This window comes from Sarcophilus harrisii, chromosome 3 (genome assembly GCF_902635505.1).
Source record: "Sarcophilus harrisii chromosome 3, mSarHar1.11, whole genome shotgun sequence".
Taxonomy (NCBI): Eukaryota; Metazoa; Chordata; class Mammalia; order Dasyuromorphia; family Dasyuridae; genus Sarcophilus; species Sarcophilus harrisii.
In genome coordinates this window covers 195,740,182-195,764,856 of record NC_045428.1, presented here as the reverse complement: position 1 = coordinate 195,764,856, position 24,675 = coordinate 195,740,182, and the positions used below count along the sequence as shown (strand labels likewise).

The 24,675-nt window shown below is 35.8% G+C and overlaps 1 protein-coding gene and 1 pseudogene across 3 annotated transcripts in view; both read right to left on the bottom strand.

Annotated features, from left to right (window-relative positions):
- Nucleotides 1-24,675, bottom strand: part of CTPS2 (CTP synthase 2) — a 156,375-nt gene that overhangs the window by 9,551 nt on the left and 122,149 nt on the right. For 2 of the 3 annotated variants that reach the window (XM_031958951.1, XM_031958952.1), the window contains exons 17-18: nucleotides 17,488-17,632; nucleotides 2,048-2,065 (exon numbers count right to left, since the gene is read on the bottom strand). In XM_031958951.1, coding sequence (XP_031814811.1) covers nucleotides 2,048-2,065; nucleotides 17,488-17,632 — 163 coding nt within the window. The remainder of the gene's footprint in view (nucleotides 1-2,047; nucleotides 2,066-17,487; nucleotides 17,633-24,675) is intronic. The other variant, XM_031958953.1, reaches the window with a different exon arrangement.
- Nucleotides 7,137-8,961, bottom strand: LOC105749982 (annotated as a pseudogene).

Here is a 24,675-nt window from a genome sequence, read left to right as displayed (position 1 = left end):
ACTGTAATCCAGGGAGTCACTGTAATCCTTGCTATTCACTCGGCATGTTTTCATTGACTGTTCTCCATTTATGGAATGTTCTCCCTACCCATCTTCCCCGACTTCAAATTTCAACTTCAACTCAAGTCACATCTTCAAAAATCGCTTCCCATCTACTCCATATACTTAGTGCCTTCCCTTTGAGATTGTCTCAATTTATTCTGATGACAGCTTGTTTGTATATAGTTGTATACTGAACTCCTCATTAGTTTATATCTATCTCCTTAAGATTAAGAAATGTCTTTATGTCTACAGCAATCAGCACAGTGCCTGGCTCGATAGTTGTTGTTTAATAATGTTAATCAAACACCTAATCCATCTAACTTCTGGATATCTTTAATTGTTAAGAGAATTTTCCTTATATCAAGTTAAAATCTCTGTGTTTATTTGTTTTAGTTTTTTGCAACTTTCATTCATTTATCTGAAGATAAAGAAAATAAATTTAATCCTTCTGTATGATAGTCCCCCAAATACTGAGTCAGTTATTTGCTCTTCCTAAGTCTATTGTCATCTGTGTAAATGTCTTATAATCCTTAGTAGTCTATAAATTACCCGAAAGACAGGGAACATATTGCTTTTTTTGTCTTGTTAGAAAAAGCACAGTGCCTTATAGCAACAAAACAAATAACAGTGTCATACTGATACCTCATATTTATATGTTCTTTAAGGTTTGTAAAACATTTTACATACATTTTGCTGATCTTTACAATAGTAATTTAAGGTAAGGGTTACAGTTATTATTATTGCCATTTTACAAATAAGGAAACTGAGACTCAAGAAGTTAAGAAATTCATTTCTGATTAGGCAGCTATAGTCTGAAGGATTGGAACCCAGGTTTTTAGGAGTACAAACCCAGAACTCGGTATCTTAAGCCAAAATATACATCAGCAGATTCCTAATAAATGTCTACTGAGTTTAATCCTGGAAAAGATCTGAACCAATCAGTTATTCCATTGGTCCGTGCAGAGGGTACTGTTAGGAGAGGAAACTTCCTTTATTAACAAAAATCAGCATCCTCTCAGTAACTAAAAGTCTTACGAGTTATCTGGGGAAACTTCCCAGAATGATAGAGACAAAAATTAGCAATGATGAGTCCTTCCTATCTAAGTCTTCCTTTCAATATTCTTTATGTTAGATTCTAAATATTCCAGAGGTTACTGGAAACATCATTAGCATAAGATAAACACAATACTGTTTTGCTAAAAACAAAAACAAACAAACAAAAAAAACTTCCTAGGAAGAGATTTTTGTACCTCTCTCAGATACAAAGCCCCATTCCCATACAAGAGAAGTTTCCACCAAGGAGAAAAATAATACAAACCAGCAATTGGGAGAAAGGATTTAGGGACTAAATATCCCAAATGGTATGGGGTTTTGGTATTTATGCTTCCCTTAAAAGACAAAAAAGCATGGCTACCTGTCAATTGAATATTTAACCCAGAGCAAATATCTCCCATACATGCACATGCTTTGGAAAGAAAAAGCAAAATGACCACAAAAAAGATATGGTGCTCCTTGTTCCACTTCTCCAAAGGCAAAGTCTAAACCACCTGCAGCAGCACAAAGGGACTAATCCAGCCAGTGTGATATTAACAACAGTGATTTAAGTATGGCAATTCTACAAATGGAAGGTAGAGTTAGTTTATGACCATCAAATTCAACCTAAGGGTTCTATGACGGAGGCAAAATTTCAGAACAATATGAGAAAAAAATATATCTTTATCAAAAGGATAGGAAATGCCTAAGAGAATTACAACAGTAATATTTTGTACAATATTTTTGTGCTGCCTGATGGTGGCCATTAGAACATTACCCCCCAGTTGACTGAAGAAAGGGTTGGTCTTAGGCTTATACACAGGTGTAAAAAGAATTCATTAGAATTCCCAGCATGCACCAACCCTCCTGCTACCATACTGCATATCAAAGCATTGTTAATGTGAATAAGCATGTTTACAGCTTGCTACCATGCACATAAAAGTTTTCTCCAAAACATTATTGCTGTACTTACTTCTTTCTGAATGTGCCCCTGGAAGCCATAAAATATAAAAGCAATGAAATAACAGCTTAGTATGCTCTAAAAGAGTTTTGCATCTAATCGAAAAATGCAGAATACAGTCAAGGGCAATTATTAAATGCAAAATGTTCAATGTTATGATTTATTCCTTTTTAATGCAAGTAACTCAAGTCCAAACAATGCACAGATATTTGATTTGGGAGCAGGTAAATACTTTAAGCTATACTTGAACAACAAAATTCTTTACTTTCTAAATGTAATACTAGCATTAGTTATTTAACATCATAAATCAAAGGCTGTATCTATTTAATTTTCACCAAGTTAAAGGTTCCAAAATGTGGAATTCCCAGATGTCAGCCCTGCTTCTGCAATTCAGAATCTTTGTCTTGTTGTTCCTTCTTTATTCTTGAAGAAGACCAACAATATCACAAGGCTAATGTTTTGAAATGAGGTAGATTTGTGCAAAGTCATCAGCCTCACTCTCCCTTCCAGAATCATGGAAAACAAGATGTAAGTCAAGAAAACTTGGGGATGGTGGAGGAATGGCAGAGGGAATCAATCTTAGAAAGTACCTAAAGTGCTGAAAGATAAAGCCCATAATCAAGCAGACAGAACTGTCAGAGGTAAGAGGTGATTCCAGGTCTTGGATGCTGGCTTTATCAATAATTGATAACGAACAATCAATAATTTTATTGATTATAAAATCAATATAATATTGAATAATATCTATATAAAATCAATAATTTTTATTGATAGTTCTTTTTGAGGTAACTGAAGTTAAACCAATGGCTAGTAAACATCTAAAGTCAAATTTGAACTCAAGCCCTACTGATTCCAGGACTAGTGTTATACACTGTATCACCTAAGCTATCCCTGGCTTTATCCATTTTGACAAGTACTTTTCAATTTAAAGCTTCTCAGTTGGACAATTTTTTTTTTTTTAAAAATAAACCTGTTATCAATAGGATACTGTTTAATCAATGTCAATTTCCATTCCAATTTTGCTGTAAATATAACAATTAAAATAATGAAATAGTCATTCCCTATGTCAATATGGTAGCCCTTAATGGTGACCCAAAGGCAAACAACATAATGATAATTCTTTGAGAATTTTGGACAATGAACTTCATAGAAGGAAAATACTTCCAGACTTGAAGGAATGTAAGTAACTGCCGAATAATACAAACAGACTAAAAGCTATTGCCACTACCATCACACACTTACTCTCCCTTGTTGGCCTTCTGGTCACAGAAAAGTAGGGGACAATCATTCATCAATATTTTCTAGGCTTTATTCTAGGCCTAACCTAAAATAGACATGATTCTGACCAAGGTGACGGGGAACACTTATCCCTACAGACAGCAGACATTCCAAGGCAGGCAGAAGTGCTATCCCAGATCATTTTTTCAATTCCATCAATGTCTAAATAGACATATTCCAATTGCATTCTCAAGTGTAGCACTCTTAAAAGGTGCTGAGCTGCTCTTTGAGGATGTGTCAAGGTATGGCTAAAATAAAACTACCATTTCAATAAAAATTCCCATCAGTATTCTAAGTTGCTGATGAAAAAGGAAGAAAAAGTGCTGGGGCTGATTCTCTCCAATTTCATTATTGGCCCTATCATGAACAGATTTAATAATAGATTTAATAATATATCATGGTGCATGGCATAATACTCAAGAATTAATGAGTTCAAGGGATGTGTTCGGGTAGTTCTGAGATGAAAAGCAAAAAATCTAGCTCTCAGAAGGGGCAAAGAAGCATTTCTCTAAGCAGAAATACTGGGATAAATGCAAAGCAAGCTACATACAGAAAATGTAAAGATTGGACATACACACTGGGATCCGTAAAGTAAATTTGGGATAATAGATTTAAGACTTAAAGGGATTTTAGAGGTAACCAATACCAATCCCCACATCATCTTCATTTTACTGATGCATAAAAAAATTAAGTGGCTTGCCCAGAATTACAAAACCACAAAAATTTGAATTCACCTTCTTAATTCTAAGTCCAGTGCCCTATGCGCTGACATCATGTTGCCTCTCTTCCTGTGCTTTAGAATTATAGCTGGAAGCAACATCAGATGTCACCTAACCCAATTACATTATTTCACAGATGAGTAAACTAAGGCCCAGAAAGAAGAATTTGCCCAAAGATCACACAGGTACATGGCAGAATCAATATCCTAATAAGAATCCTTTAATTTAAATTCAGTGATCTTTCAAATTGCCTCCCCAAAAAAACAGATTTTCTTTATTAAACACTTAACATAATTTAACTTAAATTGTTGTTGCCTAATACTTTTCCAGATGATAATTTTATATCTAGAAGTATCTTAAAAAGAGGTTAATTGATATGGAACTATGCCCTCTATTCTGATGAACAGAAAGTCTATTGCTCCAGCATGTGGGTGGAGCAATTCCACCCAAATAGCCAGTTTGCCTGACTATGACCTTCAGAGCAAACAAATACTAAATGACAGGCTATTTGAAAAGAAGTTATATGGAAACAGCAATATTATATGACAATCAAATGTGAATGACTTAACTGTTATAAGCAATATGATCTAAGACAATTCCAAACAACTTATGATGAAAAATGCTATTCACCTTCAGAGAAAGGACTGATGGAGTCTGAATACAGATCAAAGTATACAATTTTTACTTTTTAAAATTTTTGGTGGTTTTTGTCTTTTAGTCTTTCTTTTTTTACAACATGACTTAATAGGGAAGAGTTTTACATGACAGCACATATATAACTTGTATCAAACTGCTTACCATCTTAAGGAGGGGAAATATGAGGGGAAAGAAGGATAAAATTTGGAACTCAAAATTTTTTGATGAATGCTAAAATTTGTCTACACATATAACTAGAAAAAATACATTAAAAATAATTATACAAAAATATAAAACAAAATTCTTTCCAAAAAGAAAAAGAAAGAAAAATGGGGCTTTATTTTAAGAAAAATGAGGGTTTATTTTCATAGGAAACTTGGAATCAGTAAGAAAGATTTGCAATTTCCTAAAAGCAATACAGTCCCTTTTCCTTTTGCTATTCAATTCTGGGTCCAGTTCACTGTCCATCTGTATTGTCTACCCTATACATACTGCTAGATAAGCTCCCTATGGTTTCTATCCAAATGCATGACCTTGCTCATCCATTTGGTCTTTACTATTTGGATGCACAGGCCATACTATTTTGAGTGAGTATAAGTATCTGTCAGGTTTTGTGGTATCTTGGGGCTTAATTCTAGTAACACAGTGTTATTTTCAAATAGGAATATCTGGAAGATGTAACCATCCACTGAAAATGCAACCTGCACTCTGCCCTAAATCATTTCCCTCATTGTGCAGAATACAGAGCTCCTGGCCAATATACATCTTCCTCAAATGATGTTTATTATCAGAGTCACTGAATAAGGTTATTTCTCTTTTATCCTTCAAGGAATTGTGAATAATGCAAACATGGGAGATACCTTCCTATACAAGACCTATCAACAAAACCCACAAAGGAAGTCGATATTCATGACATCATTTTTGTATATGGTAAAGATGTGGTTCATTGCTGAATGTCATTTAAGAAGACCTGCTTGCTCCTTAATGCTACCTTCATTAAATACAGTTAATTTTCCTACAAATTTTTATATAAATGGGAGAGTAGCTATATACAGCAGTAGTTAATAATATTATTATTAAGGTCTAAGGTTTTACCCACATCTTTGGTATCTTTCCTTCCATCAGAAAAATAATCTATTTGTCCTCTAATGCCCTCAGAAATGAATTTTTCCAAACATGTTTTTCCTCTAATATATTTAGTCCATTCCAGTTGCTTTTCCTGTTTCTGCTCTAAAGCTATTCTTAGTTCTAAGACCATTTTTATCTCTTCAAAAGCACACAAAGGGCTATGATCCAAGTATAACTGTTCAATTATCACTGGTAGAAAAAAGTTTCTTGAAATTTTGGGGTCTTTGGGATTATTTTGGGCAAATCTTATCTATTTTTCTTCTGTTTGTAATCCTTTTTTTCATTTTCATCCTTGAATACCCTTGAAATGATTTTGCATAGTTAGATAATTGCCAAGTTTTCCTAATTTTAACTTCTGTTTCTCTGTTTTATGAGATAATACTGATCATGATTGCCTGTCATCCTTCTTTATAAAGATTTTACAGAAAGGTTTATATTCCAATCCATTGTTTTCTTTGGCAATCATCTTTTCTACTTGGAATAAGTCAGATATTTGCAAACTAAGGTGCTTTCTGAGCTATTTTTGGTGGTCTTATTGTGGAAATTAACCTACAATGGTTCAACTTCTAAATGAAATCACTACGTTTTCCCAGAAAATGAATGGCTTGGCTTTTGGATCACTGCTTCACTCCTGGTTTGTTCCTTTGTTCTGAGTTTCCAGGGAAAGATGAGAATTACCTCTGCTCATGACATTTTGTCCACTTCATCATTAAAAAAAGAATATGAGAAATGCAAATGTGGTGATTAAGTGAAGTTGTTTGCAATGATATGAACTAATCTCTGCATGAATAACTGTGTTAATACTCTCACCCCATCGTACATTCTGAGTTTAAGACATTTGATATTTCTGTAGTGCTTTGCAGCTTAGAAAACACTTTACATACATTATCACATCTGAATCTCACAACCATCACGTGAGTAAATATTATGGCTGCTATAATTCCCATTTTATAGATAAAGAAACAGAAGCTAAGATTCAATTACTTGTCCACAGTTACATAATTGTCTGAGGCATATTTTATTTTATTTTTTATTTTTTTGTTTTTTTGTTTAAAAGCAGCAATTTTATTGGCAATTTTTTTTTCTGCCCAATCCCAAGATGCTACTATCCCCACCCCCAACATGACTCCTCTCATTTTTGAAAACTAGAATTAATATCTATAGAATGCCAATTCTTGGTTGTGCCCCAACTCCTTCATTACTCTAATCTGACCCAGAAGCAGCTCCTCGGATCCCCATTCTTACAGAAAAAGGATAAATAGGGAAGGAAAAAAAATGGTAGTTATTGGCCACAAAGTTCAATCCCAACTTTCTAAACAAACCAATAAAAACCTCCAAAATAAGGTCAGTAACACAATAGACGTGCATTTGCATCATGAATTGTTTTGAAAGTGTGTACACCTTCATGGACTCAGACCAGGTCTTCCCATCCAAGAGAAAGCCCCTGTTCTCCAGTCCCCCGTCCCTCTAACCTATTACAATAGTAATAATAACCATGAGGCCACAGGCAGCTCTGGTGTCTGACCTGCCCCTTTGCCCACTGCTACCGCCATGAAGCCAGTTCCATCTCATAGCCCTCTCTCTTCATGCCATTGAGCCCCAGTTCCTCATTCTGGTCAAATGTGCATTTGTAGCGCTCCACCTTCATCTCTGGGTCCTCCTCAGGGGCATACACATTCTGTAAGTAGCAGTTTCCTGCTGGATCATCCAGAATAAAATGAGCTTTCATTCTACCCTCTATAATCTCATCCAGCTTCTGGTTAAATTCCTCCAACTTTTCTGTGCGATCAGGGTTGGCGTTATCACCCAGTGTGAAGGGGTTCCTGGTCACCAGATCACAGATATCTTTCAACAGTCCTTCCAAGGTAAACTTGCCTCCAAGGGCACCCATGCCTAGCTCAAATCAAATTCCAGTTCTGGTATTTCCACACTGCATGTCTCAGACTTCAGTATATCCCTGGTCATGTCTGAGGGATCCGTGATTTGAAGAGCCCTGGTGCCCAAGGGCTCTACTGCTTCACCTGACTTTACCTCATTAGTCCGGTGCCCATAATTCTCACAATTTTGTCGCCATGATGATAACTTCTTTAAAGTGGGGGATTTGCACTAATTTCATGTTGGTAGTGGCAGGAGCATTGCACTCGGGGCAATTTGTGTTGAATTGTAACACTTCATTCCTGAGATCTTCCACGGGGTCAGTGGACTTCTCTTCTGGCTCTTCAATCTTGAGCCCACCTGCTGAGGAGTCCTGATGTAGCATGTGATCACCAGAGCATCATCTTTCCGAGGAGCATTAGGATTCTCCACAAAGCTGTTCCCTGAGGGATCATCAATGATAAAAGTGAATGGGGAATCCACTCACTTCAGCTGCTTCAACTTGGCAATAAACTCATCAATTTTCTCAGCCATGGTTTCTCCTTTTGCCCTTCGGGCTGGTTGATCCTGTTCCAAACCAGAGATGGCACGACTAATTAATCCTTCAACAGTGGTCAGAGCTCCTTTTTGGCTGAAAGCAGGAATCTCAAAGTCTAACTCTGGGATCCTTGCTGTGGCACAATCTGTTTTTACCACCTCTCGGTTCATGTCCTCAGGAACCCTGACAGACAAGGTATAGCGCACACCCTGTTCCTGGATCCTGCCTGCAGACTGAATCTCTGTGTTGGACCAGCCACAATGTTCACAGGAGAAAGAGCTCACAATGATCTCTTTGAAGAAGGGAATCTTGGTGAGCAGAAGACGAGTCATTCCGTTGCCATAACAATTCATGCACAGGGACTCGATCTCCGTAGGCTGCTGCTCCTCATCCTCAGCGCTGATGGGATGGAACAGATTCCGGGAAGTGAGGGCGGGGCCCCAGGAGACCCGGAGGTGGCGGCTGTTGCGGACCCCGGCTCTACCCCGACCGTGACACCAGGATCCAGAGCCTGGAGAGCCGACATGGCCACCACATTAGTCCCAGCCGCCTCCGCTTCCATCTTCCGCTCCGTAGGCGCAGCCACACCTCCCTTTCATAGAAACTTCCGGCGTGTGAAGATTATTCTAAGGCATATTTTAAACCTTGGTTTTCCTTAGTATGTGTTCTGGCTCTATCCCAACTATACCAACTAACTGTCTCCAATTATCCCTTGAGAAGATACTAATAATATCTAACATTTATATAGGTTAAAGCACTTTTCAAATATTATATCATTTGATCTTTACAACAATCCTGGGAGGTAGGTGTTATTGTCTCCCTTTTGCAGATGAAGAAACTGAGGTAGAAAACAATTAAGTGACTTGCTGAGGCTCCTACAGCTAATATTTGTCTAAGGCCACATTGGGACTCCAATGTCCTGATCCCAAATTCAATGTTCTAACCACTGTGACACCTAGAGTCAATGATAGTGGTACAAATGATCATGATCTCTATAATGTATATCAAACTGCTTGTATTCCCAAGGAAGAAGGAGGAGAGAGAAGGAAAGGAAGAGAAGAATATAGTAGGGAGGTAGAATATGGAACTCTAAATTAAAAATAAAAAAAGTTAAATTTTTTTTGTTTACACAAAAAAAAATTTTTTTTGAAAAAAGGCTCATCCTAGGCTTATATTCCAAAGAGATCTTAAAGGAGGGAAAGGGACCCAATGTGCAAAAATGTTTATGGCAACCCTGTTTGCAGTGGCAAAAAAACTGGAAACTGAATGGATGCCCATAAATTGGAGAATGGCTGAGTATATTATGGTATATAAATATTATGGAATATTATTGTTCTGTAAGAAATGACCAACAGGATGATTTCAGAGAGGCTTGGAGAGACTTACATGAATTGATGCTAAATGAAATGAGCAGGACCAGGAGATTATACACAGCAAGACTATACAATGATCAATTTTGATGTACATGGCTCTCTTCAACAATGAGATGATTCAAACCAATTCCAATTGTTCAGTGAAAAAGAGAGCCATCTACACCCAGAGAGAGGACTATGGGAACTGAGTGTGGATCCAACATAGCATTCTCACTCTTTCTGTTGTTGTTTGCTTGCATTTGGTTTTCCTTCCAGTTTCTTTTTTTCCCTTCCTTCTTGATCCAATTTTTCTTGTGCAGTAAGACAACTGTATAAATATGTATGCATATATTGGATCTAACATGTATTGGACTACCTGCCATTTAAGGGAGGAGATGGGGAAAAGGAGGGGATAATTTGGAACAGAAGGCTTTACAAGGGTCAATGTAAAAATTATCCATGCAAATGTTTTGTAAATAAAAAGCTTTAATTTAAAAAAAAAAAAAAAAAAGAAAGAAAAAAAGAATCATCCTATCAAATGTTAGATCCAGTTTCTTAATGGTATGAACACTAATTTTTTTTTCTTAACTAATTAAAATGTCTCAGTTTGTCAGCCATATGCAGCACAAGTAGAAACAAAAAATTAAGTGTCTAGAAATATTAGCCTAAGATTATCTTACTGGAATTTATTATGCTTTTAAAATATCACCACTTGACTATCTCTGAACTAACTAAAATGAATTAGCTAAGTTGTTGTCATTTTGTAGGTATATGAAATGTTAGGTTTTCAGTTTAAATTAGCTTCCTACCTCCATTCTTCTAAGCTTTTCAGTCCCTGAGCAACAAAATTTTCTTTAGGCATTATTCAGAGGCTCCAGGCACAGATGTATTTAGCTAAAGTTATCAGCATCCCCTGTTCACAGTTTAAAGATATCAAAATGAACATACTGAATAATGGTGGAGAATCACCAGATCTATACTCTTACAAAGTTATTCATCTCAAAGCCATAAAATCCTTTCTTTCAAGTTGAGTCACAAGATGGTTAAATTACTAAGAAACTCCACCAACTTAGAGTCCAACTAAAATTGGTCCAGAACAAAGGATGAGAAAACACCATTCACTTCCTTTTTTGGACTATGATTATGGAATATGCTATACGTTGTCAGAATTGGTGGGCACATTGATTAACTTTGCTAAAAAAAATTTTTTTTCTTTCTTTTTTATTCTTCATAGCATGGATGGGTCTCTCCTAAGGGAAGGAGAGGGATATATTTGAAAATAAAATGATACAAAAACCAAAAGTTTGTTTTTTTTAAAGATATAAATATATAATTCTCCCATCCCAGCTCATTTTATGGCACTAGTGACCAAAATTGTAACATTAATCTAGTATTCCAGATAAAGAAGAGCACACAGAGTGAAGAGTCCTTCCAAAATTCCTCATCTCAGAAACTAGCAAGCATAACATTAGATAGCTCTTGGGCAAGACAGTCAATCACTCCTAAGTATTACATCCTCAAAGAAAAAAGCCCAGGAAAGTTCTTATTTAAACAACTTATTATATTGGGTAAAACAGTAGACCAAAGGAAATAAACTATTTAAAGCATTTTGTAAACCCTTTTTAAGGATTTTCTAATTTTATATTATATATATTTATATATTACATATAATTATATATAATTTTAAATTATAAAGATGATCTCTACATCCTGTCAGTGCCGCCATGTATTATTGCCAGTTATTGTCATTGTTTAGTCATTCAGTCATGTGTGAATCATAGCACACCAGACCCTTGACCTTCAATTTAATTAATTAACTGATTGATTAGTTAATCGCACTTTAAGCCTATCCATGCTGTTTTCTTAGCAAAGATTCCGGAATGGTCTGCTATTTCCTTCTCCAGCTTATCTGACAGATGAAGAAACTGAGGCAAATAGGGTTAAGTGATTTGCCCAGGGTCACACAGCTAGTATCTGAAGTCAGATATGAGCTCATGAAAATGAGTCTTTCTGACTCCAGGCCCAGTACGCTCCCCTACCACCTAGAAGCCTCTTCTTTTGCTTAGGGCTTTCCTTAATCAAACAAAAAGATATGAGGAAGAAATCTCATTCATGAACCCAGCACATGGGAATTACTTGCCTTAGATGCAAGGCAGAATCTTTGAGCTGAGTTCTAGAGTAATTTGTTTGCCTGGTGCTTCTAAGACCTAGGAGACATCTAGAAGCAACTTATTTTCTGAGAAGTCTTCCAAGGACTTATGCAGAGATTGTTAGGTTCCCCTGCCTGTTGTGCAGAAAAGCTTCATACAGGCAGACAGCCCACCCACGGCCATATCATATCCATTTAAGGCTTTACATTTCTATATGACTTTGCACTTGCAAATTACAAGAAGACAGATTTTTTTTATGAATTATTTCTCCAAACCAACCTATGAAGCAAGTTTGTTCTCTTATGTTATTTTACACAGGAGGATGTGAGGCATGCAGGGAACAAGCACTGTCAAAGAGCAGGAGATCAAAGGCAGAGCCACATTATAATTACCACTCTGCTGCTGAAGCCATTGTGTTTTTAGCAAACACTATGCTATAGAATCTCAGTGTGATGCACAAGAGTCTAGGAGTCAGAGAACTAGATTGTCCTTTTGGTTCTGCTATCTCTCTTAATATTAGTTTTCTCATCTGTGATATAGAAATAATACTTTCCCTTCCTATTCCAAGAAGATTTTTATGAGGAAAGATTTTCTTTTAAAACAAAGTACTAAATAAAAATAAATTATAAAGATGATCTCTACATGCTGGATCAATTCTCAATTTCTTAAATGAGGAAATGGCTTACTCTGTAAAATCTACAACATATATTAGTTTCTTAAATGAAGAAATGGCTTATTCTGCATAATCTATACCATATGAATCAGGCAATAGGCAAAACATGTAAAACATATGATGACTGCAGTTAAAGAAGGTAAACTATGATCCCCTTTTATTCATATATGTCTGAAATAAATACCACTTCTCTCCTGGGTTGTCATGGGGATAAAATGGCACAGTATTTGTTAAGTGCTTTATGTACCTTAAAGTGCTATATTAAGGCTAGCTATTATAATCAAACATCTGGATATGATCCAGGGAATATGCAACTAGCTTCTGCTCAATCTCAACTCTTTTTAGGGGACATTTAAAACAGCTGGATATGATCCAGGGAATATGCAACTAGCTTCTGCTCAATCTCAACTCTTTTTAGGGGACATTTATGGGTCAACTAAATCTGGAATCAGGAAGACCTGAATTCAAACCCAACAGTCACATAACCCGTTTGCCTCAGTTTCCTCCACTGTAGAATAGGGATATCTATTGCTACTGCACCTATCTCCCAGGGTTATTGTGAGGATTATATAAGATATTTGTAAAAAGCACTTAGCATAGTATCTAGCATAGCTGGCACTACTTAGATTCTTATTCCTATTGCCCCTTCCCCAAACAGTATAAAGTAAACAAAACAGATGAAATAAAGAGCCTTACATTGAGAAGTAAATTTGATTTCAATGGCACCACTGAAGCTTCCTGGAATAAGACATAATGTCCCTAAATAATATAAGCTCCCTAAAACCAAGGGCTATTTTCTTTGTATTTTTGTCTTTGTATTCCAAGTTCCCAGCAGAAGTCATGCAATAAATCCTTATTATATGAGACTAGAATATGGCTTTGAAAGGACTTATTCAAAAGAAACAAAGTAAGTTAAAAGAGTGAGGAAAAAAGAAAGCATTTTAAATTTAAAAGATATATTCATGTGAAGAAAAGCATTTTGGTGAAGATCAACAGAGTTAGAGACAGAAATAATATTATAATCAGAGTACATACCACAGACCACTTGGGTAAAAGGAGGATAAAGAGCACAAACGTGACTCATGGTACATTAGTGAAAGAAGACCTCAGCTGTCTGATATCTGCTCATGTTTTCATGCTATTAAAAGCAATGCAGTTAATAATTTCTTTACCTGTTTTTATGATAATCTTCCTTCAAAAACCAACAAGAGAAAACTTTATTCTTGATCTGATTCTTACCTCTCATAGGCAAGAACTGATTATTGGAGTGGATGAGGTAAGTGACCACTTTCTCGAATTTTTAAAAGAAAGTAAGAAATCCGGGAATAATTTGACATGATCCTTAAGTTTTAGGAAAGCAAATTTCCAACACTTCAAAGACACGAAAACTCTCATGAATGAAAATTCTACCAAAGAATTCCAATCCAGGACTCTCAAGAATGTAATTTTAAGGACAAAGAAACAATTCTGATGTAAAAGGAGAGTTGTCTAAAAAGACAAAAGTGAATGCACAGAAAACATCAGGCAACGTAGATTATAAATTGTCAACTACAGGAGATCAAAGCAAGGGCAGATAATAGAAGATGGCACGTCTGGTATCATCACAACTAACATTTAAATAGCATTTTAAAGACTGTGAATCACTTCATCCTCACAAATTCTCTGACATAGGTGATATCATATATCATATATTGTATTGTTATATTATTAGAGAACAATTGCTATTAATAACATGTTTATGTAGCAAATATTATTTATGTAAATTATAAACTATATTATTATTATCCTATTAATTATATGTGTGTGAATATATAATTTATATTTTATATACACATACACATATTTTTGTTATATCTACTGTGAATGCATGGGAATATTAAACCTCAGTATATGATGAATCTGAGAGTCTGAAGAAAACTACAGATAATAAATGGATTAGGACTTTTAAAAAAGCAATTAATAGAGTAAAGAGGAGATTCAAAGAAGGGGTGGAACTATTATCTGAAATAGATACAAATGGATAAGATGGATATAATGATGTCATGTCAAATGGTTACAGAAAGAAGGTAAAACTCATTTTGCTTCTCTATTCCTTGCCAAAGGAATTGATTTGGGAAATAGAAAAGACAAATTCCTTTCTATGGAGTTTTTACTCATAACTACTCAATTCTTAATACTATATGTGTTAAAAAACCATTACATTGAATTCCCAATCCCTATATTTATGCCCACCTGCATTTTTTATTTCCTTCACAAGCTAATTGTACAATATTTCAGAGTCTGATTCTTTTTATACAGCAAAATAATGTTTTGGTCATGTATACTTATTGTGTATCTAATTTATATTTTAATGTATTTAACATCTACTGGTCATCCTTCCATCTAGGGGAGGGGATGGGGGTAAGAGGTGAAAAATTGGAATAAGAGGTTTGGCAATTGTTAATGCTGGAAAGTTACCCATGCATATAACCTGTAAATAAAAGGCTATTAAATAAAAATAAAAAAAATACTATATGAGTTAATCCTCATAATAATGAATAATGGCATGCTTATCCAATTTGCAAATGATATTAATTTGAGAGGGACTACTAACACTTTAGATTCCAGAATCAAGATCCAAAAAGATCCTGAAAAGCTATAACACCAGACAAAATTTAATTAGTTGAATCTTACTAAGAGTAAATTCACTTGGCTTTAAAAATTGCAAGCATAAGGAGAAATGACCAGACAACAGTTCATCTAAAAAAGGATCTGAGGATTTTAGTAGGTTACAAGTTTTAATATGAATGACTAGCATGATAAAATTGAATTAGTTTAGGTCTAATCTGAAAGAACAAGGATGTGATAATTCTGTTGTGCTCCGCTCTAGTAAGAATACCTCCAAAACCTTGCGCTTAACTATGGACATCATATGTTAGAAAGGTTATTGACAAGCAAGAAAGTGTTCTCAGATGAGAGACAGGGACAATGAATGATCCTAATTCATAACATATGAGAAGCAATTGAAAGAATTCACAATGTTTAACCTAGAGACCATTCTAGGAAGATATGATAACTGTCTTCAAATATGTGGACTGCCACATGGAAGGAGTGTGAGATGTTTGACCCCAGAGAGGAGAATTAAGAGCAAATGGTTAAATTTAGATCTGATATCAGTAAAAACCAAAACAAACAAACAAACAAAAAAACCAAAAATTCCTAACCACTAGAGCTACCCAAATATGAATGAGCTGTGCTGCCTCAGGAGGTAATGGGCTCACTTTCAAGCAAAGGTTTCATAAACACTGGTTGACTATGTTATTAAAAAAAAAAAAAAAAAAAAAAAAAATTCTATTTCAGGTCTTAGACTAGGGATCCACTCAGCATCCTCCCAGTTCAGAAATTCTGTGATACTATGAGTATTTCCATTCATATCTCTTAGTCAATATGTTAGCTACTTCTTTTTCCTTTTCTTTCCTTCTTCTTCTTTTTTTTTTTTTTTTTGGCTAAGGCAATGAAGGTTAAGTGACTTGTCCAGGGTCATACAGCCAGGACGTGTTAAGTGTCTGAGGCCAGATTTGAACTCAGGTCCTCCTGACTTCAGGGCTCGTGCTCTATCCACTGCACCAGCTAGCTGCCCCTATCCTAGCTATTTAAGCAATCCTAAGTGAGCTAAGAGTTGCCTTCCTTTGTAAGCAGAGAAATGATTTAATGCTGATACAGCATTTTCAAAGAAAAAGGGATAGAATATAATGACACGTGCCCATAAAAAATGATTTAGAGACTGACCCTTTCTTCCCTCTCCTTCTTAAATTATGACAAATAAGAGCCAAATGTTTTTCTTTTACACTGTTGTAAAATCTTTGTGTACATCACTTTCTTGGCTCTGCCCACTTTACTTTGCATCAGTTCCTATGTCTTCCCACGGTTATCTGTATTAATCAAATTCTCACAGCCCAATAATCGATCATATTCAGCTAATTAGATTTTGCCCAATGTTATAGCCTGTCAGGATCTTTTTGAATTCTGATTCTAAAATCCAAAATGTTAGTGGTCCCTCCCAGGTTGATGTCATTTGCAAATTGGATAAGCATGTCATTATTCATTATTATGGTTATCAACTCCCTATTTGTCTTTCCTAAAACCAAAATCAATTCTTTTGGCAAGGAAAATAGAAGCAAAATGAGTTCTACCTGCTCTCTGTTCCCATTTGTCATCAAGTGCCACAACTTATTAGTCACTTCCCAATCTATGGGAATATACTTGATGTCTAATTCTTGGTGACCATAAAAAGTGTCACTACAAATATTTGGGTGTATAATAACCCTTATTTTTATCAATGACCTCCATGAGAATGAAGCAGTGGAATCTCTGGGTCAAACAGCATGGACATTTTAGTCTCTTCATCTGCATATTGCTTTCCAGAATGTACAGTTCCACAACCAATGCAATAATGTTCTTGTTTTTCTACAACCTTCCAGTGCTATTTCCAACTTTTGTCATTTTCAAGAAAGTAACTTTATAGTGATAAGTGTAAAAATCAATCTGTTAGAAGGTATGAATATCATGGTAGTAATATTTCAAGGACCTATCATTTTAACACAGACTATAATCCATCTGCTACTAACTAGACATATCTCAATGTTTATTTAGCAAATATTTATTACATAATATATATATATAAGGCACCCCACTAGAACTCTACGTGCACACACACACACACACACACTTTTAAAAGATGAATTGTGGAGCCCCTTCATATTTAATCAGGCTGGTTCTCAAATAATCACACAGTCTATTCAAGTTTGTATTTCATCTTGTGAAAATCTGTGAGAACTTGTGTTCTAGTCATAACGTTCAAGAATATAATCACCCTCTTTATTTTTTTTTTTTTTTTGCAATACGGCTAATATGGAAATATAAATATAGATATACATATATACATATTACCATCTCTTTGCCATAATGAGGTTTTAAAGAAGACCTTTAATTTGTTAATATTAGTATATTCTACTAAAGAAAAATTTAAGTCTTTCTTTACTTCTCTATATGTACTAGTTACACAGGAAAGCTCTAGAAATGAAATAGCAATTGTATCACTGTTGCAAACACTAAACAAATTACCTTGGAGACAGTTTACAGCCTTGTTGCAGGTAAGCACTAAGTGTACCAGTTGCTGCAAGCAATAGACCCAGGTATGGAGGAGAAGGTTTCATTGGCCTAGAAGAAAATTCAGGATGGAACTGGACAGCCACAAAATAAGGGTGATCTGAAATGAAGAGTGTAGAATACATTTAAGGCTCAGGCAAATGTTAAAACTAAATTAAAGTTTTTACCCTCCAGCAAGAAAACAACCAGCATTTTATGTAATATATTTTAGAAAAACTATTTGTCTAGTTAGTATTTCAAGTGATGAAACAGCACACAAAACCAAGGAACTAAAGTGTCAAAAACATAGTAGAGATGCTGCAGTGTGTTAGATGTAAGCCCCCCCCCCCCAAAAAAAAAAGGCAGTGGGACTCTGCTTTTTCATTTTTCAGAACTTTATGGTTTGACTAACCACCATTTCCACTATATTGTCATGGCCTTCAAACCGTGGCCAGATCACTCCTAATACTAAAGAACCCTTTAAGGCATTTAGTAAAACTAAATTTCTTGACCAGTTCCTAACTTTGAGACAGGATTTGAGTTTATCCAATATGGTACTGAACTTAATGGACTTAACTAAATTCTGACTAAACCAAGAACATAGTAAAGTGATAGCTGATTTTGTTCCCTTCCCTTCAAGTGTCTTAAGGATCGTCACAACGAGTTGGACTCTTAACTCCTATACAGTACTCCAATTCCATAACCTTCAGACTACAACCTAAGTGGGGATTCTTCAGTTTTCTCATTTGGAGTACTCTGTCATGAGGAACACAATCCATCCATTCCTTATCATCCTGTGTAACTCTAATTCACAATATTCTGTACATTCTCCACAAAGAAATTTTCCAATGTAATAGATTTTTTCAGGAGATACCAGTAGAGTTCTCTGCCTACTCTTTTAAGTAGCTTTCATCACTCTCTTATTTATGTAGCATGATTAGCAAATATTTATTCTTAAAATTTTTTTAATCTCTATTTCAGTCTTAATACTATCTCAGTTTTTATAACTGTGATTATTTGGGCAAGGTATGATAGATAGCACAGTAGAGAAATTATTGCATTAGAGTCAGGAAGACTTTTTTTTAAATTCTATCTCCGATAATCACTAGCTAGATAAATGTAGTCAAGTCACTTCACTTCTTAACCTCAGTTTCCTCATTTGTAAAATGGGGGGGGGGGTGATATTTGGAGTACATATTTCAAAATTATTTAAAAACTCAGACAAAATCATGTATTTAGAACATTTTGAAACTTTCACAATAATCATTATTATACAGTTTTATACAGCTGTGGGGTTTTTTTTTTGTCTTTAATGGAAATTTTTTTTTTCCTAGAAAGAAACCTGTCTTCCAAGTAGAGAAAAGAAATACCCTGCTATAAAAGATTTAAAGTAAAGGACTACCCCCCTCTTCCATCACCTTGGTTACAAGATCATGGTCTTGTTCTCATTGTCAGGGACCCTTTTAAAAGAATCTTAATTTTTAACTTATTTTCTGTTACATTTTAATTTCTGATTTGTCTTTCTCCCTCCACCCCACACTAGAGAAGAATTCTATTTAGGACATGATGACTTTGATATGCCCATAGGATATCCCATCTGAGCAGCCAATACATGATTTGTGATTAAAAAAAAAAAAAAAAAAAAAAAAACTTGCATTCAAAAAAAGATTGCATTTCCATATGTAGGCATAAACTCACAAGCATGTATATACAGGCACACATACATCTACATCTACATAGGTATGTGTACATATGTATGTTTTTGCCCATTTTATTCTTGGGTGCACTGTACATGTGAATATATGAAAGTATGTGTGTGTTCATGCAATATGTACATGTATATGTGAGTCATATGAAAAGAGATCATAACTAAATCCATCAGGGCTGATAAGCAAGTAAAAGTCTAGAAAAGGGGAAAAAAGGCAAAGAAGTAGGAGACTACAGGGATAGAATAAATAAGAAGTACATTTTCAGATTGGGCCAATATGTTGATCCAGACTGTATTTATCTACTGGGAGATAGGGGGGTGAGACATAGTAATCACTTAATAAATGCTTAATGGCTGATTGACAAATGTTGATAACATTTATCCTAAAAATAAGGTTCAAGAGAAGCAATGTGATGGAGGAGAAACAGCGCCAGCTTTAGAGTTTCTAAACACTAGAAAGATCTAGATTCTGCTCCTACCTCAAACAAATAGTGGCTATGTGACCCTTAGCAAGTTATTTAACTTCTTAGTGCTCCCAGCAGCTCTCCAAGACTATAAGCTGTAAGCCAGTTGCTAATTTGCATTGTAAGAGGACCTTTCTTTATCAATGAAGTCCCTACATAAATAAAATCCCAGGTCTGGATAAACCAAAAATAATTAGTGTATTTCTTAAAAGATTTACAAAGCATTTTTTCACGTATTATCTTTTGATAATTAATATTATCAATTTATCTCAACTGATCCTCAAAACAACCCTTGAAAGCCTTATCATAGGTGAAATTATCAAATAAAATTGATCTAAAGCTATAGAAAAAACTAAAAGTTCTATGATGGAATTCTTTTTTTAAGATTCATTTTCTTTACTGCTTGCTGCTTTTTAACAACTTTTTAAATTCTTTTTTTAGAGTTCTAAATTCTCTTATTCCCTTCCCCCACCTTTGAGCAGGAAAGCAGTATAATGTCCATTATACATGTGAAGTCATGCAAAACATATATTTGCAAAAAAAGGAAGAAAAGAAAAAGGCAGGAAAGCAGGAAGGAAGAGAAGGAGGGAGAGAGTGAGAGGGAAGCAGAAAAGAAAAGAAGAGAGGGAGAAGGAGGGAAAGAAGAAAGGAGGAAATGAGAAAAGGAGGGAGAAGGAAGGAGAAAGAGGGAGAGAGGGAGAAAGGAAGGTAAAGGTCAGTATGCAGACAATTTAACACAGATTAATTACCCCATAGCAGCATATGAGCAAATTGCTGCTGCTGCAATCAAAGCATGGGGCTCCCTCCCAAGAAAAGATAGAGGTGAAGCCGTCACAAAAATAGAGCAAGATCTCAATGAATCTTTTGCTGATTTTGTGGGACATTTGCAAATAGTTGTCCCAAGAACAATTGGAGAAACTGCAGCTCCAAGAATTGTGATAAGACAAATGGGTAAGGAAAATGCTAAAAAGGTTTGTAGAAGAACTATATGGGGACTACACAAAGATGTTCCTTTAGAGGAGATCATAAGATACTGTGCCACAGTGGCTACAAATGCTTATTATACCCAGGGTATAATTAATATGGGAAGAGAGGGTCCTTCTTGGCAAGGGACTTCTAGAGAGACTCGCCAATGCTTTCAGTGTGGAAAAGTTGGACATCTGGAAGCCCAATGTAGGTACAGACATAGAATGAGAAGACAGGGTGAGAGAAGACCTAAAACCCCATGTCCAAAATGCAACCTAAGTTTCTACTGGGCCTCAGAATGTAGATTGACTCAGAGAAATGAGAGGCAGGGCCCAGCTCCAAGACATCAAACAAAAAACAGATAGGGCATGATGGCAGCCAAGGTTACACCCAGAGAGTCTTTAGAAGTTCAGGACTCTGGTATGCTCAATCACCAGAGAAGCAATCAAATAGCAGAAAGGGATTACATAATCAATCAGCCAAAAAGCAAACATATGGGAAAAAAGGAATTATAATTGGGGAGAAAACAGGCTTTTTAACCCAACAGAAGGGCAGTGTCCAGTACAAGCAGCTCCAATGTAATTACCAGGTAATGAGGAGAGATTTAGAAAGTGGTAAATAGAAGGGACTAGATAGGTTAATTGCTTGGGAGAAAGGGTTTGCTTGTATTTCTACAGATGGAGGAGGAATCAGATGAGTGCCAATGAGCCATATTTGCCTTGTGCAACAGAGAGAGACAGAAAAAAAGAGAAAAACCTGGAAACAAAGGAGACATAAACATTTGACACTGAGAGAGCATGACTGAAAATGAGTCTGTTGCAGAACTTCAAAACCAGCAGGAAACATTGGATTCTCTGAGACCTGATAAGACTGATGCAGGACTTCAAAACTTGCAGGAATCATTGGATTCCTGTCACATGAAGTAATGGGACAATAGATTCCTTTTGGACTATTTCTAGGACTTATGGATATGTATAATTCCTCATGTTGATTTATATTATTTGTCACTACTAGCCTATGTTACTATGTGCTTGTGTAATTTATGTAATTATGTGTAATACCTCCCATGCTGATGGATTTATGTATACCTGTTTAAAGTGAGACCCTTTAGAAACTTGCTAATCTGGCTTTCTCTTTGGTGTTTCCATCTCCCTTCCTGAGACATCAGGGAGGGTGGAATTACCGCCTTTTATGGGTTTTCACCCCTTTTTTGAGGAGTCAGGGAAGGCATGATCACCTCCTTTTTAGGGGTCTCACCTTCTTGAGAAGTCAGGGAGAGTGACCACCCTATGTTCTAAAACAAAAGAAAGCAGGAGAAAAATGTAAACTTCTCTGGTTTGGTTTTCCTGGGAGTCTCTGGAAGTCTTTGGGGCAGCCTTCTTTTCCGTTCAGTAATCACCACACTAGTAGCCAGGGGTTAAAGTTCAAATCCTTTATTATCTCTTTCAAAGTATTGTCTCCTTTCCTGGGGCCTGGTTAGCTTTCTTAGAGGCCTATCTTCTCTCTTTGGTTCCAAGAGCTTGAGCTCCTGCCTGTCTTCTCTGCCCTCTGAATCGCTCCAAATTGTATCCTGGCTAAGGCTCCTAGCTTATATGCTCTACACTGAGTATGAACAAATCATTATATCACTAGGAAACTATTATTTGTTGTAAGATTAAATCTATAATATTGAACCATGCTAAATTAAATAACCATTGTCTCTGTCAATTCCACTGATTTAGCACCTTGTGAAAATACTTTGTTTCAAGTCCAGAGTTCTGGCCCTTAACAGGAAGCAAAAAAAGTCAAGGAGGAAAAAATGCTTCAATCTCAAACTATTCAAAGTTCATTGGTTCTCTCTCTGAGATGGAAAGTATTTTTCAACATGAGTCCTTTTGGAATTGTCTTAGATCTTGGCTCTTGATCACAGTAGCTAAGTCTTTCACAGTTGATCCTCATTAAAACATTGCTGTTACTGTATACAATATTCTCTTGGTTTAGGGAAGTTTCTTAATTTTTTGTGTCATGAATCCCTTTGGCAGTCTGTCTATGAACTCTTTTTCATATTAACATTTTAAAATACATAAATTGAAATATTGTCCAAAGATTACAAAAAGAAGCCAATTATTTTGTAATCACTGTCAGTGTGTGTGTGTGTGTGTGTGTGTGTGTGTGTGTGTTTTAAAGTGCATGAAAATCAGGTTAAGAACCTGGCAGACAGTGGTAAGACAATGGCAAATAATAGGTAAAGGTAAAAGAAAGAATCTGTGTAACAGGGAGAGGAGTTAGCTTTCACTGGAGCATTTTGATATATAATGTGTTGACAGTGTAATCAGAAAAACTGAAAAGACTAGTTGGAATGAGAATGAGTGTTTAGAGAAAAAAAAAATTTTTGAAGGGGGGCAGTAATTACAATTAAGTGACTTGCCCAGCATCACATAGCTGGTTAAGTGTCAAGAGTCTGAGGCCACATTTGAACTTAGGTCCTCCTGATTGGTTGATGCTCTACCACCTAGTTGCGCTAGAAAAATTTCAAACATCAAATTTCTACCACTACAGGGAAGCAGCATCTGTCTGATTAGCAGATGGGAAAGCAGAATTGATACAAAGAAGGAGGGGGGGAAATAAGCATTTATTAAGTACCCACTGTGTGCCTTTATAAATCTGATTGTACACATTTAATTTGATCAACAACCCTGGGAAGTAGGTGCTAATATCATCCTATTTTACAGAAGAGAAAACTGGGTTAGATAGAGATTAAGTGACTTGCTCAGGATCAAATAACTAAAAAGTATCTAAAACCATATTTTTAAATTGTGTCTTCCTGACTACAGACATAACACTCCAATCATTGTGCCATCTAGATGCCTCTAAGTACAGAAATTTCACAGCTTCATCCAAAACACTCCCCAAAGAAATATCAATCAATTAATTAGCCAGCCAATAAATACGTATTAAATCAATACTATATGCCAGGAACTATGCCAAGTGCTAGCAATACAAAGAAAAGCAAAAGATGGTTCTCTTGGAAGGTTCACATGCAAACTATGTACAAAGAAATTAGACATGAAATAAATTGTTAGTAATCAATGGTGGAAAGATAGTTCCTATTCTCAAAAGGTTCACATGCAAATAGCTATGTACAAAGAAGCTAGACATGGGATAAGTTGGAAATAATCAACAGGGGGAAAAAGAAGACTTGTGAGAGAAGACAGAATTTTAGTTGGGACTTTAAGGAAGCCAGAGAAGCCAGCAGGCAAAAATGAAAAAAAGTATTCTAAGCATGAGAGACAGCCAGAGGAAATGCCCAAAGCTGAGAGATGGCGTGCCTTGTTCTTGAAACAGCCAGGAGGTCAGTGTTACTGAATCAAACAATAAGTGCTGAATAATAAGATGTAAGAAACCTGGAAAGGTAGGAGACAGCTTGGTTATGAAGGGCTGTGAACATCAGAGCATTAAGTATTTTATTCTGAAAGGAATAGCTTAAATTTTCTAAATTTTCTTCCCAAACACTGACATGCTAGGTTTCTTTTAAATATGTTTGACAAATTCATCCAGTCTTTTAAAATAGGGATACCCACTGAAGAGTAAGTCTAGGGATTTCATTCAGTAAGTGTGTCACATCCAATACAGAACAACTCCAATCTGGCAGCAGAGGGTTCAGTGAAGAAAGAAAAAGTTTCCAGTACATGCAGTACGTGAAGTGATGAGTTGATGAAGCTGCACGTAGTCCCTATATGTGTACCTTTGTGCTATTCAGCCAGTTTTCCCACAAGCATTGTATTTGTGGAAGAAGACAGCCCAGATTTATGGAAGAATTGCTTTATAGTTCTTGTTTTTACTACATCATTGTAATGTACTGTATAGGGAAATGAACTGGCATAGTTGTTATTTAGGGTAAATGCTCATATGGGGTCAGAAGAAGCAGCACAAAAAGCAATACTGTCAGGGGGGCAGCTAGTGAATACAGCACTGGTCCTGGAGTCAGGAACACCTGAGTTCAAATCCTCCTTTAGATGCTTAAGAGCTATGTGACTTTCAAAATGC